The sequence below is a fragment of the Barbus barbus genome (assembly GCF_936440315.1).
Source record: "Barbus barbus genome assembly, chromosome: 25".
NCBI lineage: Eukaryota > Metazoa > Chordata > Actinopteri > Cypriniformes > Cyprinidae > Barbus > Barbus barbus.
In genome coordinates this window covers 18,969,009-18,986,551 of record NC_136753.1, presented here as the reverse complement: position 1 = coordinate 18,986,551, position 17,543 = coordinate 18,969,009, and the positions used below count along the sequence as shown (strand labels likewise).

The 17,543-nt window shown below is 35.9% G+C and overlaps 1 protein-coding gene across 1 annotated transcript in view; it reads left to right on the top strand.

The window, feature by feature from the left end:
- Nucleotides 1–17,543, top strand: part of LOC306845225 (carboxyl-terminal PDZ ligand of neuronal nitric oxide synthase protein-like) — a 111,981-nt gene that overhangs the window by 71,914 nt on the left and 22,524 nt on the right. The window contains exon 8 of the mRNA XM_079377897.1: nucleotides 12,800–12,961. Coding sequence (XP_079234023.1) covers nucleotides 12,800–12,961 — 162 coding nt within the window. The remainder of the gene's footprint in view (nucleotides 1–12,799; nucleotides 12,962–17,543) is intronic.

Here is a 17,543-nt window from a genome sequence, read left to right as displayed (position 1 = left end):
GCAATCCAGTATAACTCAAGTGAGGTTTAGTGGTAGTCTAATGGATAAAGGGGGCAGTGTGATTTAACAAAAGTGTGGCTCCTAGATAAAACTCATGCCTCATTGTTTCCTTGAGCATGAGCTGCTTCTCAAATTTTAAATAAGTACCATAATGATTTTTTTTTTTTTTTGACTATATTCCAGATACTCAAATCTGCTGGTTTTCTTTGGTTTGGGATTTATGTTTGAGAAATTCGTAGTCTTGATTCCATATGAAGAGACTGGCTAAATTCAAACTAAAGAAGAATGTCCTTGTCCTGTTTTGTTTAATAAATTTATTTTAGGGATGAGCAATATTTTTTTTATTCGTTATCAGTTGATATTGGATATATCTGTAGATACTGAATATTTAATTGTTTTTGCTCATTTTATTTTTACATTTCTTTTACCTTTGCTATCATTTAATGCCTTCTTAATTTTTTATATAAACTTCAATCTTTAGCAAATCTCAAAATCTATGCTTATTTTTCATTCTGTACATTTTATAATGCCATTACGCCTAAATCAAAAACAATACACATATATCAATTCTTTTTAAATTTTTAGCATTTTATTTTTATTCAAAATAGTAACAATGTAGAATTTATTATAATATAGATTAAAAATATTGGCTGTTTATCGTTTTCTGGCCATAATATATCAAAAGATATTTGCCAGAATTTTACAACTATTTCCGACTAGCTTACATTTACTGGAGTCATGGACAAACTTTAATCACAAGTTTATGTGATATGTGTGATATGACACCCACTGACATTTTCTACTGACATCAGCTACTACTACCATGGTAACAGACATTATTCAAGTCACTGACTTTGGTTGCTTGATCATATAGGCAGTCATTTATCCTTTTCTGCCTGCTGTTGTGTGAATGGGACAGTATAAGATTACCAGTAAATGCAGTTGTCAGTTCCAAACGCCAACGGTGTGAATGTAATCGAAGAGGTTGTTTGATCTTAAAAAATAATTATTTTCTCTCTCTGGTTTTCAAAGAAATGTCATTTTTATAACTGAATCATACATGTGTACATTTGGCACTTTTCGCAGGAGATTTAAATTTAGCTTTTCAGCAAATGTCTTCATGAATAAAGCCTCTGAGAGCGTTCTGTCGTACTCCTACGTAAGCAGATCGTTTTAGATTCTTGTACACTGCAGAACAGGGATACTCATGCCATCCTCAAGGACTTGTGGAGCGGAAATGGACTGAGTGTGTAGGAGTTCATGCTGTTTTTTTTTAGGGTTGGTACAAGTGTCAGAGCTGTTCGGTAAGCCTGCAGGCAGTTGTGCTTGTGCTCTGTCAACTCCATGTGCCTTTTGAGTCTACCGATATGAACATCAGCTTATATTGGAGTATTTTTTTTAAACCTAGCTATTTAATAGATTAATTTCCTCCTCAGTAGTTGAAATGTTTTGAAATCCCAGTGCATGCTTTAAGGAGAAACTTTACCTGATTCATGGTTGGAGAACTATTTAGGGAGGTGAGAACCAGACAGGCATAAGTGACATCTTTGGTGAAATGGAGATGTGTATATATATATCAAATGAAAGCTCTTAATGAGCTCTTTCAACTGGCAAAAGTACTTTCATCCATGAGTGTGCAAATTTTTATTATAAACAACTGAAATCAGTACACAAAGTCAGATCAAACTATGGTATCATTTTTGTTTTGGCTCTCCTGTAAAGTTGGTGAAATGTCACTTACGCCTTTCTGGTTCTCACCCCTCGATTTGTGGAATTGATTAGTAAGTCAAATATATGGGAATGTTTGTAATGCTGACAGGCTCTTGGTCTATAATATTGAGGTCAGGCTCCCTAAATCTGAGTCAATAGAAATTAGTTAGTGAGCAGAATACTAATCTTTTTGTCCCTTTTAAAATGAAATTTATACATGTACATAATTTATTTTGGCTGGTGTTTTCACTTAGGAATGTGACCTTATCGTTTTTAAGAGCATTTTTAATCCACATTCTGAACATGACCTTGTCACTTTATTATAATTGCTAATAGAAATTGGAAGGCGGAGAAATAAATAACACTCTAAATGGTCTGGTGTGCTACTCCAATTTAATTTAAATAGAATTGAAAATGTTTTTAATTTTTTTTTCTTTACGATATTATTAATTTATTTTAATTATTATTTTATTTATTTATTTTTATCATTATTTTGTTCATTTTATTTAATTGGGTCATTTTAGAACCATTTTAAAAATCTGATTTTCTCTTTTATTTTTGTTGCATCAACTAATTAATATAAAGAGCTTGAATCTTTATATATTATACCCATTAAATGTGGGATGGTTGGCTTTACAACAGTTTAAAATAACATTTACAAATGGGAATTCTGTTGTATGTGTGTGTGTGCTTGCTTGTTTAATATGCAAAGTAGAACAAATTACCATGTTTATTGTGTTTCCTATCCTGCAGGCAGTTAATTAGAGCAGCAAATCTCTGTTTCACCCCACCATATTGTTTTTGGAAACTGGCAGACGCTTTCTAATAAAATGAGAAGTTTGAATGGCATTCCTTTCTGAGCTTTGATAACGAATGGGCCAGGGACTCTTAGTGTGCACAAGTGTTTGCATCCCGTTTTATAAGAGACCGCAGTGTGCATTGGAGGATTTCTGCACAAAACTGTCACTGAATAACTAATGAAAGCAATTAGTCTTCCTCAACAATTCTGAACTTTACCCAGTGTCAGACCTCAGTATCACAGTCTGGAAACTCTGTGGCAGCCTACTGCTGTGGGAATTTCATAGCAGAGGCTGAAATATAGAGAAATGAGGCTACTGTGTAGCTCTGATCATATCAGACAATCTCTGCCAGGCAAACAGCCAGGTTTCTACCACAAATTAGTTCCCTTTAGTTACAGGGCCCATATATCTTTTGGATGCAGGTAGAATAACTTTAAAACCAGCCAGACCCCTGAGGAGCGAGCTAGACATCACAGACTGAAAGTGCGAAGACTGTGTAAATATTAGCCCTGTTTCTTCATTTTGGAGAAGTAGTGTCTATCCAGATCAGACTGTTCATGTGAAGTGTTTGGAGATGGGATTTTGGGGAATGGTGGTATGGAGGCTCGCTCTCAAGAGCCCTCAGGCCTGAAATGCTAGATGGTACCCGTAAGCCAAAATGTGTTTCAAAGCAATGTCAGTTTCTCTGGATAATTCATGATGAACTGAGTTCAGCCCATGTATCCAGTTAAGAGGCCGCTTTACTTTTGCCCTAGTGCTCAATTTCAGAAAATCCTCCCCAATGTATTGCTGTTTGCACCAGATTGGTGGATAGACACTTTAGAGCAGCCAGAGGGATGTTTGGTGTGCTGCTTCATGTCTGTGCTAGATGTGACCAGAGTATGTGAGTGGAGCGGTATGATTTTGAATGGAGGGAGGAGCGGATTTTTTAAAAGTCGGAGCGTCGTATTTTTCACTCGCTCCAAGAGCGCTCCACTACCGCTCCATCATGAGTATAATTCATGCCAACGGCCCGTAATATAACTGCATATTTAGCAAGAAATCACGTCAAACGTATTTAGCTAGCTTGATAAAGAAGGATCACTCAAATCAGTAAGAATGTGAAAGCTATGATGATGGAAATGGACACGCGCGTGAAGTTATTGTTCTCAAGGAATTTGTTTGTTCCTTCTAGATACTGAATATTTTCAGGTGAAAGCATGATTTAAACTGGTACAAAACTTGTTCAAATGCTCTCTCAATAATGCATTCCAACAAATGTAATCTTACAGTGCTACTTCATCTGTTTCCAATTTCGCATGAGCAAAAATCTGTAAGAAATGCAGCGATCTGTAGGTAAAATAACTGATGAAAATGTATTATTTTCATCACAAACCAAATTTGCACTGCAGAAACCAGCAATTATACCTTTTAATTCTGACAACCGTGTTATTAGCTTGTCATGTGTTAGGAATGACAATTCCCCCCTTCACCATTCCAGTTTTTGTTTGGTGTTTTTTTTTGCTTGTTTGTTTATTTGTTTGTTTTGTTTGAGCTTTTTTTTTTCATATCTATGATAGATGGGATTATAGAAATTTGTGGTTCTTATTTCAGCTCCTTTCACCATTCCAGTTTAATTTAAGGATAAGTTCACTTCAGAATTAAAGTTTCCTGATAATTTACTCACCCCTATGCCATCCAAGATGTTCATGTCTTTCTTTCTTCAGTCGAAAAGAAATTAAGGTTTTTGAAGAAAACATTCCAGGATTTTTCTCCATTATAGTTGACTTCAATGGGGACCAATGGGTTGAAGGTCCAAATTGCAGTTTCAGTGCAGCTTCAACGGGCTCTACACAATCCCAGCCGAGGAATAAGGGTCTTATCTAGCAATACAATCTGTCATTTTCTAAAAAAATAAAAATAATATACTTTTTAATCACTTTTTTTTAATAACTTACATTTGTTTAGTAACTGAATAAGTAACTTTTATTAAGAGTTATTTGCTCACTCTGTTGTTTAGTTGGCCAACAGAAACCCACTGTCCTTGTTGCACACAATAACAGAACATGATGCCAGCAATGCTAAGGCCATGGGTTCGATTCCCATGTAACATATAGCACATTTTGCCAATATATCACTCTGAGTTGCTTTAGATAATACTGTCTGCTTAACATATAAGCATATAGATATAGATTTTATATATTTATTTCTAGTGTTTGTATTATTTCACAGCTACCAGTCTTCCTCTTCCATCATATTCAATTCAGCAAGCTCACAGCTCTTAGGCACAATTTATTTTGCCATGGTGCTGTAGATTGTAGATTTGCCTTAATTAGCATCCTTTTCCTTTGTTTTTCCTCTAAACACATTCATTTCATTGCAGCTGAGAGGGGACATAAAAGAACAGACTGTGAAAAGGACAAGCTTTCTGTGTCAAGAGCCTTTGCAGTCAGTTTAGTTTTATCACTTTGATGTTTGCCATGCATGAGCTCTTGAGAGATGAACTTGTATACCTAGAAAAGTTAGTCTCTTTTTACACTTAAGTGTTTAAACACAAATCTTATAGAGTAATGTATGTATGTTTGTAAATTTGTGCAGTGTGTGTATTATTTCTGTCATCTTTGAAAAGCTTGTATTCTGGCATGACAATGCAATAGTGTCACGAATGAAACAGAAAAGCCGTAAGGTGCTTTTTCTCCAGTAATCTTTAACAAAGAATGAAATAGAAAAAAAGAGATGCACAGTTAGAAATAAAATGAACACTTTTCTTACTGTTGGTTTTGTATTCATACAGAAAACAACCTTTGCACTTTCTGCACCAACACTGTTAACCGTAGGGAACCAAACAGATATTGAATCGTCTCTATTAGGTAACAATAGAAGCCTAAAATGCCAAACTACAAATGAATTTGAACTGAGCAACATCGACTATGCTGAGATGTGTAGTCTAAATGCTGATAAAGCTTTGGCATTTCACTCTCAATGATCTTTCAGAAATTATATCAAAGCCCTTTTGTCTTTATAATTCATTCAGTCATAAATTTAGATCGCGTTTCGAAAGGATGCACGATTATTCAATGCATGATTAGTTCGTTCACTTCTATCCATATGCTAATGTGTTACAGTGACATTTAACATTAGTTTGAAAGCGTGGAAGACAATAAAAGCCAACAGCTTTATGGTGGCACTTAATCATCTTTAGTGTTAGTTAGCTATTTAACCGCTTGGACCTCTTTTGATTCTCCTTCTGACGGTGTCTGACAACCATCTCAGCTCATGATATTTAATGCCATTCTATATTTTTCAAGATGCTGAATGAACCACCACAGTGGGAAAAGGATCCTTTATAAACTTGCTGTAAAAAGTGGTTATTTGAGATTGTTTGATGTTTCAGGTCATTGTTCTATACATCTCAATGGAGGAAATCCATGTGGACTATGTTTTAATAGACACATTAGTTTTGTCTGATCTTTTTGAAGCTGTATTATTGTCTAGGGTGTGCCGGTACCCTCAGGCAACTTTTAGTGTTATAACTATAACAATGCAAACGGATTTCTCTTGTGACATTTCAGACATTATTGTCTTGAGACTGTCATGTTAGTGAGAAAGGTAACAGTGCTCACTTACATCCTCACTGTCTTTGCTGTTAAAGTCCTTCAGCATTGTATTCTAGTCCCCAAATGTCATGTTCTTGTCCTCAGGGCTACTTTGAAAAGCTCAAGGGCCACAAAGCCTCAAGATATCTTTAGATCAAAGAGCTGCACTTTTGCTTTTTCTTATTAATGAGACTGCTAGACTACAAGTGGAATGTAGTCTACTGTAGGTTTATATCACGGTAAGGGTGTTTTATCACATTTGAAGCATTTCTGATTGAACAAAATTATGAATAAATCCTTTCTTTCGTTTTCCTTCTTTCCTTTTTTTCTTCCTTCATTTCTTCCTTCCATTCTTCCTTTTCTTTTGTTGTCGTTCTTTAGAAAAACATGGTGCCTTAAAAATGTGCTATGTTTTGTTGGAAGAAAATGTGTTGTTTTTTGGGTTGATGTTGAGTTAATTTAGTTTTTTGGTTTTCTTTTTTTTCTGTTGTACTTTGGATTTGTTTGAACTGGTTGTATTGTTTTTTTTTGTTTTGTTTTTTATTTGATTTTACAGCAATAAAGAGGTTTTGTTCTTTCTTTCTTTCTTTCATTTTTCCTTATTTAAGGTAAGGCACCCATTTATCAAACTAAATAAATAATGAATAAATTCATCATTATCTTTCTAACTTTATCTGGGCAATCTAATCCTTGATAATATTCAAGAAATGGGTGATGGTTCATCTGTGAAATTATTAACCGCTAAATTAAAAATAATAATAACTTCTAATCTTTCAATATTTCTTAAATCCCTCCCTGTTCTAGCTTGTACTATTCTAGACAATGTTTGAAATTATTTATTGCTAGCAATTCTTGAGTTATTGCCTTGTATTCATAATTCGTAAGCTGCTGTACATAAATGTACCTGCCAAATATATGTAAATTATTCTTAGATTTAAACCTTTTTTTAAGCCATTTATTTATTTGTTATTAAAGGATGAGTCACGTTTTTATCAAACAAAATTAATAAATCTCTTTTTTTGTCTATTTTATTTTGTTTTATTTTATTTTCAAATTATTCGTTTTATGAAGATTCAGAGGTAGCCAATATGTACCACCTCTTTTTTAGTAATATATATAAAATAAAAATGTTTTTTGCATTTACTATGAAAATCAATGTTAACAAACATTTTTACATTTCATAATGTGCTTCTTGATGCTATGACTAAAAGCTTCTTGTCTGAGAAACCCAGAAGCAAGAAAGCAAATTTGTGTAACATCGCAATAATTCCCTCTATACGTCTCTAACACTGTCAAGGACATCTCCGAGAGAAAAAAAAAAAAGTCAATAAACAGGAGGCAGCAATCTGCCTTGCAGAAAGCCCTGAGCAGAAACGCAATGAGGGCATTTGTGTGGCCGCTTGCAAATCTCAGTCAGCCCAGCTGTGAGCTGAACATTGCTCGTTTACCCTCAAGGGCCCAGTGCTTTCACTAGGGTACAACCGACACTTCACATTCAGAAAGCTCGACATATTGCACAGGTTCAGGAGAGGCGATATGTCTAGTCTACAGACATGAGTTATAGCATTTTGCTCCCAAGCTTGTTGTATTTCACGTGCTGCTGAGTGTGTTTCGATGTGTGTCGTCTGTGTCTGACTGGAATATCAAACAATGTTTAAAAAAAACTCCTTATTTACATTCAGGTCTTTATTTCTTGTATAATGAATATGCAGCGCTGTTAGACTCCTGGATTGTTTCACCAATTATCAAAAAGACCAGCATAGTAATTGTATGCATGAAAGAAAGACTTGCATTGTAAAACTCAGCATATTTTCTTTTTTATGCAAGATGTGCAGACTTTCTCAGGCAGAGGTGGATTAGTTTGTTGTTAGATGTAATCTACTTTTAAATGCATTGCTTTCAAGTACAGAACATCCATCCTAGACTATCAGAGACCTCAGCACATTTTCATCTTAGCTTTACGTGCCAGATAAGACGTTTTTTGATGTTTAAGAGGGATACATGTAGGAATAAACATTTTTTTCCAAGAAGTTTCTGCTCTGGATGACAGTCAGCTTATCTGCTTTGTAAAGTCGATATACACTTTGAGACTCTGCAAACTTTCCGGTGAAGTCTTTTGACTAGTAGGTGTCTTAATCTCAGCCTCAGATGTACCGCTCACAGTATGTTCACTGACTATCTGATGAGTTTTGTACATGAAAATAGTAAGAACTGGCTCAAAAGCAGCTGTTCCAATTTGATTGGCTCACTTTTTAACAATTTTGTGCCTTGAAACAACTTTTGAGTAAAAAGTAATTACTGGATTTGATAAAGTTGGGCTGACTTGTGCCAACAAATCTTCAGATGCTGAGAGATTGATGGAGACAAAGTAAGTAAATTAGTGTCAGTGAGCAAAACTCTGTTTTGTATTTTACACTACTGTTCAAAAGTTTTAAAGAAATTAAGACTTGAGCAAGAATGTATTAACACAGGTATAATTTCTACAAAAATATTAAAGGAACACTCCACTATTTTGAAAATAGGCTAATTTTCCAACTCCCCAAGAGTTAAACAGTTGAGTTTTACTGATTTCGGTAAAACTCAACTGTTTAACTCTTGGGGAGTTGGAAAATGAGCCTATTTTCAAAATAGTGGAGTATTCCTTTAAGCAACACAACTGTTTTCAACATTGATAATAAGAAATACTGTTGACCGAATTGGCATATTAGAATGATTTCTGAAGGATCGTGTTACACTAAAGAGGTAATGGCTGCTGAAAATTCAGCTTTGCCTTAACCGGAATTAATTATATATTAAAATAGAAAATGGTCATTTTAAATTGTAACCATATTTCACAATATTACGGTGTTTAAAGTATTGTTGATCAAATACATTCAGCCTTGGTGAGAATGAGACTTTTTTTCAAAAACAAAACAAAGAAACCCCAAACTTGAACAGTTGTGGGAAAAAGTTTTATGTGTGGATGGACAGAAAAGTCTAGGTTGGAAGTTTGCTTGTGCAGACGAAGCTGTAAAGTGGGGAAGGTGTTCTACTGGTTGTCAAAAGTCTGGCAATGCAACACAAATCTGTGTGACACATAAATCTCATAGAACCTAAACAAGTTTCTTACAGTTACCTACCCTCTGTATGAACTTTCAGTTGAAAAACATTCGGCAGCTACCATAATAATGGATTAACATTGGCATAGAGCAAAGAAAATAAGAGCAAAATCTTTTCTGATATTGTTATTCTCCACCTTGAAGTATGAAAAAAATTCTGAAATGAAGACAGCTGCTGTAGAAAATCCAAGGCATCTGCTGTGACCTTTCAGAAAATATGGAGATCTGTATGTAAGCTGTAGCACCTGTATAATTATAAGTTTGTTTAATAACCGTCCTCCACCAGTGGCCTTATTCCACAGGCGTCTGCAATCCAATGAAATATAATTAGGTTATTTGTACTATAATAGCAGTGTACGCCATAGATTGCTGTATTATTGGTTCATATATAGACACTGCTTCTTAGTCTCTCAATTTCTTTCCATTTTTTCCTCTTGTTTTCTTGGCATATCCATATACTTCCTTACTGATCTTTTTCTGCTTCTGTAGGTTTATATTTGACCCAGTCCAAAACCTCAGGTGTTCATGGATCCTGGTGATGATCGCAAAAGCAGCACTAGATGCTTTTAGTAGCTGCTGTTGATTACACATCCATCACATAATCACAGATTAACTAATTAGGTTTTTCTGCAGCGGTTAATTGAAAGCACTCAAATGAACGCTATTTCCCTTGATACCTTTTAGCAGATGTGTTTTCTTCAACCATTTACCAAAGACTGTTCTGCATTGTATTTCCTGTTACACAGCAGAACAGATGATAGTGTAATTATTCCCTGTGGAGTGATGGAAATATTCCAATAACCATCATAGATCAACTATATTTGCATTTCCACAAGGAAATGCTGGTGTTTGCTAAGTAGCAAAAGCTTAAGCTCTGCATAAATGAAATATCAAATTAGAGCAGTCGTAAACTTTGTCGCTGTCATAATGACTCGTGTCTTTTTTTCTGTCAGCTGTGCACGATAATCCAACACGCAACGTGGTTTCTGTGCCAACTTTGCAGTGTAAACAGCTTTGGATGATTAAATGTATGTAGATAACAGATCTCAATTCAGTATGGAAATAAATGCAATAAAGACCAGTTGTAAATATTAACCTATATCTTTGCTTTTGCTTAGATTTTGTATTGCAAACGTAATATTGTATATATTTTGCTTATGCCAACTCCATTACCCATATTGAAAAGAAATTGGATTTTGTTTTTTTAGCTAATTTGCCTCATTTTAAGTAAAACGCCAGGAAAAAATGGCTACTGCATGCAATAAATGTGGACGTTTGTTTTTGACACCATAAACTATCAAAACCATGAGATTTTAATTTTCTCTTTTTTTTTTTTTTTTTTTTTTTAATCTGTCAGTGGTGACAATTCAATAGATGGAACTGAAAATCAGTTTTAAATCATCCTGTGGTATCATTTTCTTAATTGTAGCTAAATTTTCAGGGGTTATAACTATTTAGCATAGCGTTTGTTGAGTTAAAGCAAGAAAAACACATTGTGGAAGGAACTTTTCTTTCTTCATTTATAGCCGGTTTTATCTCATGTCTCAGAAAGCATGAAAAGCCCTTTTAGTCTGTCTCACACATCAAGGATCTGTTTCTGCAGCATTTGTTGAGCTGTGCTATAAAATTTGAAGTCTGTAAAATATATTCATCATTGAATCATTTATTAAGAATGTTAATTCATTAAGAAAATATTCATTAAGCCCGTTCAAACTTCTTCCTGTGCTTGATTTTCAGGCAGTTGCAGTGTGCTCAGTTCAGACACTGTTGACAAATGATTTTGTTCATGATTTATGCTTTGTGATATGATGACTTCAAACTTGCATACCACAAAATTTGCAAATATTTTATCAGCAGAGTCATGCTTATCTTAAATTTTTCAGTTTATATTATAAGATGAGCAGAAATATAATTCAGTAAGATATTTTCCCTAGAAATGTATGCAGAAGATGTATGTAGAATATGCAGATTTTTCAGCTATGAATTCAGAGGGTGTCACCGATCTCTCCGGCTGAGGTAGATTCACTGTGAGGCGTCTGTGAGAGCAGGTGTTGTTTACAACATGCCATTCTTCAGCACTGCCCAAATAAACAGCTGTCAGTAGACACACACAGAAGGAAATCCTCATCAGTTGACCTCAGCCAATATGTGAGAAATCAAAAACATGAGAAGCTGAGGTGAACAACTTTTCCAATATACTGCCTGCAATCTTATTTGACATCAATCTTAAGTAAAAGCCTCCTTCACTGGATCCATGGTTTTCTGGGAATATATAAAAAGTAATTTTTGCCATTTTATCATGAATTGTTTAAAGGAAAATTTACTTTTTCAACCCAATCTAGAAATAATAGGCCTCATTCACTGATAATACAAGATGTGCCATTCAAAACATTTAAGTTAGACTACATGTCATTTGCCAGTCTCTTATGCTCACCGAAGCGGCATGTATTTGATCAAATACAGTAAAATCAAAAATATGATCAAATATTACTTTTAAAAATTATATTTTAAAGGGTAATTTATTCCTGTGATGGCAAAACTGAATTTTTAGAAGTAATTACGTAACTCTTCAGTGGCTCATGATCCTTCAGAAATCATTCTAATGTTTTTTCACCCCATCGTCCCCTTCTGACCTGCTGTTTTCCATTGTTTGTACTGGTAGTCCTGCCCAAAACTTTCAATCATCTGTTTTTAGACCACTCCAAACAGTGCTTTGAAGCACAACCGAATCAGGTTCTGAACTGCATTCTTGTCACATTAAATTGGGAAAAGAGAACATTTTAACTTTGGAGAAAAAGAAAGAAAGAAAAAAAATGACGCTTGAAATGCATGCTTTAGGGGGTCCATATCAGTTTTATGTCTAGAAGATGCTCATGTTCGATTTTTCAAAAGACTGAGGCCTGGTTTTGTGTGTCTAGCCATCCGTTTAGTGATTCAGCACCAGGCAATGCCTGAATATTTCAAAGGGCTCTTTGCAGCACATCAATCTCAGCCAAAATCAGTCTTATCTCTGGCCGCTGCTGCTGAGGCTTTCATACTCAGTCCCTCATTCTGTACGTGGGAGGTCAATATCTGACAACTGGCATTACCATATTTTCATCCCGACCGGGGTATAAATAAGTTGGCTGTGTTGGGTAAAACTAATAATTCGTCGCAGTTGACTGCCTCCCACACCTCTGAGCTCTGTTTGTTTGCACAGCTACACAAGCTGCAAGTGCTACTGTAATTAATATCTGAGCCTCAGCAGGGGCCGGCAAAGAGACATCTTTGACCACAGAGCTTGACCAGAGTGGTGCTATGTATCCTAATGGCAAGCATGCAGTTGTTTTTAAACTAAAGACATTGGCATAAAGCACAGGGGATGAAATGGAGTTTGTTGTGCACTAATGACTGCTAAACTAGTTTGTATTGTTATTTTGCTGATTATTAAAGGCCCTTGCCAATTCTGCATTGTCTGTTTTAATGCTTTTCAACTTATTCAGCTTTTTCATGTCGTTCTTTATCCTCACACAAAGCTATCGTATGGCTTCAGAAGACTTTTTTATACTCTTAATCGTGAACATGTAGATTAATAACCGATCTTGACAAAACAACTGTTCTCTCTCTTTTTCTCCAGCCCTCTGAAGAGCCCAACATCCTGCTGGCTTCCCCTAAATTGCTACTTCCTTCAGGCAGTCAGCTGCCGGCCAGCACTCCCCTGTCTGTACACCACCAGCTCCAGCTGCTCCAGCAGCAGCTCACCCAACAGCAGCAGCAGACACAGGTGGCCGTGGCCCAGGTGAGATGGAGTAAATGCAACATTGCACTTTAAATGGACATTTAATAGACCTGTAGAAGCTGAGGGATTTAGGTTCATTTCTGGGTGGTGTTGTGTACATTTTAATATAACTTAGTACAACTTAGTATAAGTTTTCACATCAAAAGTTTGAAGTCAGTAAGATTTTTTTTGTTTGTTTTTGAAAGAAGTCTGTTATGCTCACAGACTGCATTTAATTGATCAAAAATGGTAATATTGTGAAATATTCTTACAAATTAAAGCAACTTTTCTATTTTAATATATTGTAAAATATAATTTATTCCTGTGATGGCAAAGCTGAATTTTTTAGCAGTCACTCTAGTCTTCAGTGTCACATCATCCTTCAGAAATCATCCTAATCCTGTATAAAAGTACAAAATCTTACTGGCCCAAACATTTGATTGTGTGTGTGAGACAAATGAGGGTATAAATTTGTATAATGACATATTACAATGAGAAGGTGACTTATGAGGACATTGCCCCATATCCCCATTTTTCAAAACGCTTATAAATCATACAGAGTGAGTGTTTTGAGAAAGTAAAAATGCACAAAGTTTCCTGTAAGGCAGGGGTGTCAAACTCAGTTCCTGGAGGGCCACAGCCCTGCAGAGTTTAGCTCCAACCCTAATTAAACACACCTGATCCAGCTAATCATGTCCTTCGGGATTATTTGAAAAATACATGGTTTGTGTGTTGGAGCAGGGTTGGAACTAAACTCTGCAGGGCTGTGGCCCTCCAGGAATTGAGTTTGACACCCCTGCTGTAAGGGGTAGGTTTAGGTGTAGGGTTGGTGTAGGACAATAGCACATACAGTTTGTACAGAATAAAACCATTACGCCTATGGGATGTCCCCACTTTTCACAAAAACAAACGTTTGTGTGGGGTAGTGGGGGGGGGGGGGGGGGTATGATTAAAAAGAGCAGCTAGCTCATCTAATTTGCCTCTATAATTACATGTATTATTCTTTTGAGGATGGTTTTATTAATGTGTTTGTGCATTATGCAAATTATGTTTTATTATGGGTCAGGTGAGTTTAAGTGATTTGTTTATTTATTTTTCCCTCAAATAAATAATACAAACAATAAGTGTTCCTCCAGAAATTTGAGCAGGAAAATTGTGTAAAAGGTTTCTACACTGACAATCTTGGATTTTTTTCAGGTCTCATCTCCTTTTTAAATAATTGAGTTGTTTGGTCAAACTGTTTGCTCAATTTATTATTGAAATCTGAAATTATTTTATATAAACTTAACTGTGGAGTAAAATCTAGGTGTTCACCAAACATAGTTATTCTGTAAAGAAAATCTATTTCTTGTAGTAGTACTTTACAAAAACTATTGCCTATCAGCTACGGTGGTCTCAGTGTGAACCTTAGCTACAAATCCCAACATTAGAACTGGTTGTAAATGGCTTGGAGTGCACAAAACAGCTGTATTCTTCTGTCTAAAGCGTTTTCGTTCTTTTCAGCACTAGACTAGTTTATTTATTCAGCCTTTGAAAGCATGTGGTTTACTTGTTTAGCCACAGTTCTACACCGTGTTTGGCAAGAGGAGAAAGCCGTTGTTTTTCATAAGCATTATGCTCAGCCAGAGGGTACTGTCTCTTAAGAGAGTGCTTTTGTGTGTGTGTGTGTGTGTGCGTGTGTGTGTGTGTGTGTGTGTGTGTGTGTGTGTGTGAGAGAGAGAGACAGACAGACAGACAGACAGACAGACAGACAGACAGACACTTGGCACTCTTCACAGTTCTTACAATAGTGTTACGGGGTGGAATTTTGTTCCACGCTCCTTTGACCCACATCTTTGTGTCTGCATGTCGCTTTGAGGTGTGTTAAGGATAGTCAGGGATGTCCATCCTGTCATAACTCTGATAAGCAAAGCCAGCCAATTGAAAATGTACCCAGATTTGCAACACAACACGCTCAAAGAGAAACAAGCTGTGGCTTTGCTCTGGCTGCTGTGATGTCTTCAGTCATTGAAGAAGAGGAGACGCTTTGAAGCATGCCATCAAAGCGGCACACGCAAGTCAGTCGTCGCTTATTCATTTATTTCTCCATTTGTTTTGCAGTGGCTCTCATCCTTAGGGAAAATGATCCGCAGATGAAACGATATTTGCTTTTCTGAAGTCTGGATTAGTTGTGGAGTGGGTTATTTGTGGAGGAAGGTTTTTGTGTGTTTTGTGTTACTTTTAATCATAGTCTGGTGGAAGATTCTCCTTTAAACAATTCAGTTCAGATAAAATGAGTCAAACGCATTTGGCTTCTGCCATGTCCTGAAAACGATGCCCATGTCAAATCTCCCAAAAATCAGTTTTGCACGTTTGTATATTGAAGATGTTTTATCAGAGCAGTTCAGGCAAAAATTATTGTGAATCTGAGTTCTAGTACCACACGAGTCATATGTGGTTTCTCTTAAATGAAAGTCTTATGGTTGCTGTTTGATTTTTTTTTTTTTTTTTTTTGAGAGATGATACAGAGGGTTTATAGAAAATAGCCTCTCTGATTGCTTCATATTTCAGCACGGCTTGTTTTCCACAAATTGTTTTTTATTCCCTCTTGCAGCTTTCAATGGGGAGTTTAAAGGAAAATCAGCACTGAAATATTTGATGTAATTTCTTTGTGCCATTTGAGGGCAGCAACAATGGAATAAACAGCCCTATAAAAACCTTGTAATAACTACAGTGCAGTGGAAGAAAAAAATACATTTGTGCTTTAAAATGACTATGGTCATGAAAGTCTCCACTTTAAATATGTGTGATTAAATAGATTGTTAGAACATGAATCACACAAATTACCTTTTTTTAGAGCTCTCTAGGTTATGTCAGTGAAAGTGAATCATTTGGTGACATCCTAGTCCCATTAAATCTGTTCTCTTGAGAAAGCATGGAAAAGAGTTTAGAAAACAGTGTAAATGTGAGATTTAGGAGTGTTTTTCTTTTTACATAAGACTAGCGCATGCAGACGCGGAGCATTGATCATTCCTTACCCATGAACTTTAATCCAAAAGCCAGAAGGATTGTGAGGCTCTGATTTGTTTTCTTCTTTTTCTTTTTCTTTTCTTTTCTTTTCGTGTTGTGTTGTGTGATTTTAAAAGGATAAGAACAGTTGATACCCGCACATGCCTACTTGGACTTTACCTTAAGAGACTTTAGACCTGGTTAAGTTGTTGAAATTCACGCCATTGATGTTGAAACATACTCTTCTCTATTTATTTTGTAAATGGAATTTTTTATTTATTTTTTTACAACAGCTCTAGGTCACACTTTATATTAGGTGGCCTTAACTACTATGTACTTATTTTTGATGCAAGTACAATGTACTTATTTGGTTCATATTGTATTGCAAAACACTTTTGCTGCTATTGAGGTGGGATACGGGTAAGGTTAGGGACAGGTTTGGTGGTATGGGTAGGTTTAAGGGTGGGTTAAGGTGTAAGGGGTGGGTCAACAGTGTAATTATAAATGTAAGTACATAAATTAATTACAGATGTAACTACATATAGGTATTTTAAAAATATAAGTACAATGTAAATACATGTATGTGCACAATAAGTACATTGTATTATATTATTAATTTAAATGTAAGTACATAGTAGTTAAGGCCACCTAATATAAAGTGGGACCCAGCTCTATAACTAATATATCTCATTCTACACGCTAATATTATTGCCAGAAAATATTGTTAAAGGGGTCATATGATGCGATTTTTCCAAGTTTTCCTTTCTCTTTTGAGTCTTACAAGCTGTTCTTACGCAGATATTATCCCTAAAGTTGCAAAGACTAAATTCTCAAACCCAAAGAGATATTCTTTATAAAAGCTAAAGACTCGTCCACGCCCTCCTAAAACGGCTCATTTAAACACGCCCCCACATGTCTACGTCACGCTGTGGGAAGATTTGCATAACACCACCCAAATGTATACACAATGATAGAAGGTGTAAATAATATTCTCAATGAAGTATTGTTGCTGCCGCCGGCGCCATGTCCTGGAGACGCTGTGTTTCGTTGTGAAAGTGAAAGTACTTTGTTTGGGTTTCCAAAAGAGTCCACAACTAGAAATCAGTGTTAAAGTTGTATTTACAACACTGTTCTAGAACAGTTCAACCCAAATATTAGAGTGTGTGCAGCGCATTTTATAGAGGACTATTTCCTGAACCTGGGAGAGTAGCCTACAATGCCAGCTGTGCACAAAGGCTGTTTCTATAAAGTGGGGCAATTCCAACTTTGCAAGGACAGTCTGACGCTTATGACTCACAGCCTTTAAGTATGTTATCATATTTAAAGAATTTGCCACTGACTATTCAAACACGAGTTTTGAGCAGTGTAGAATAGCGTTTGTTGTTTCTCCGATCACAAATGCAGACATGGTAATGTTTACGTGGCGCGATGCAACGAGACTCGTAAAAAGACATTATAAGTCATTATAACCAGTAATTATGTCCCCACTGGATGCAACAAATGCCTCGTTTATAATGGGTTTTATTGTTTTTGTCTCATTGCACCGGGACATGGCATCACAATACGGTAAGGGGCGTAACATTTTCGTCACAAGTTTGAGATATTCGGCCAATCA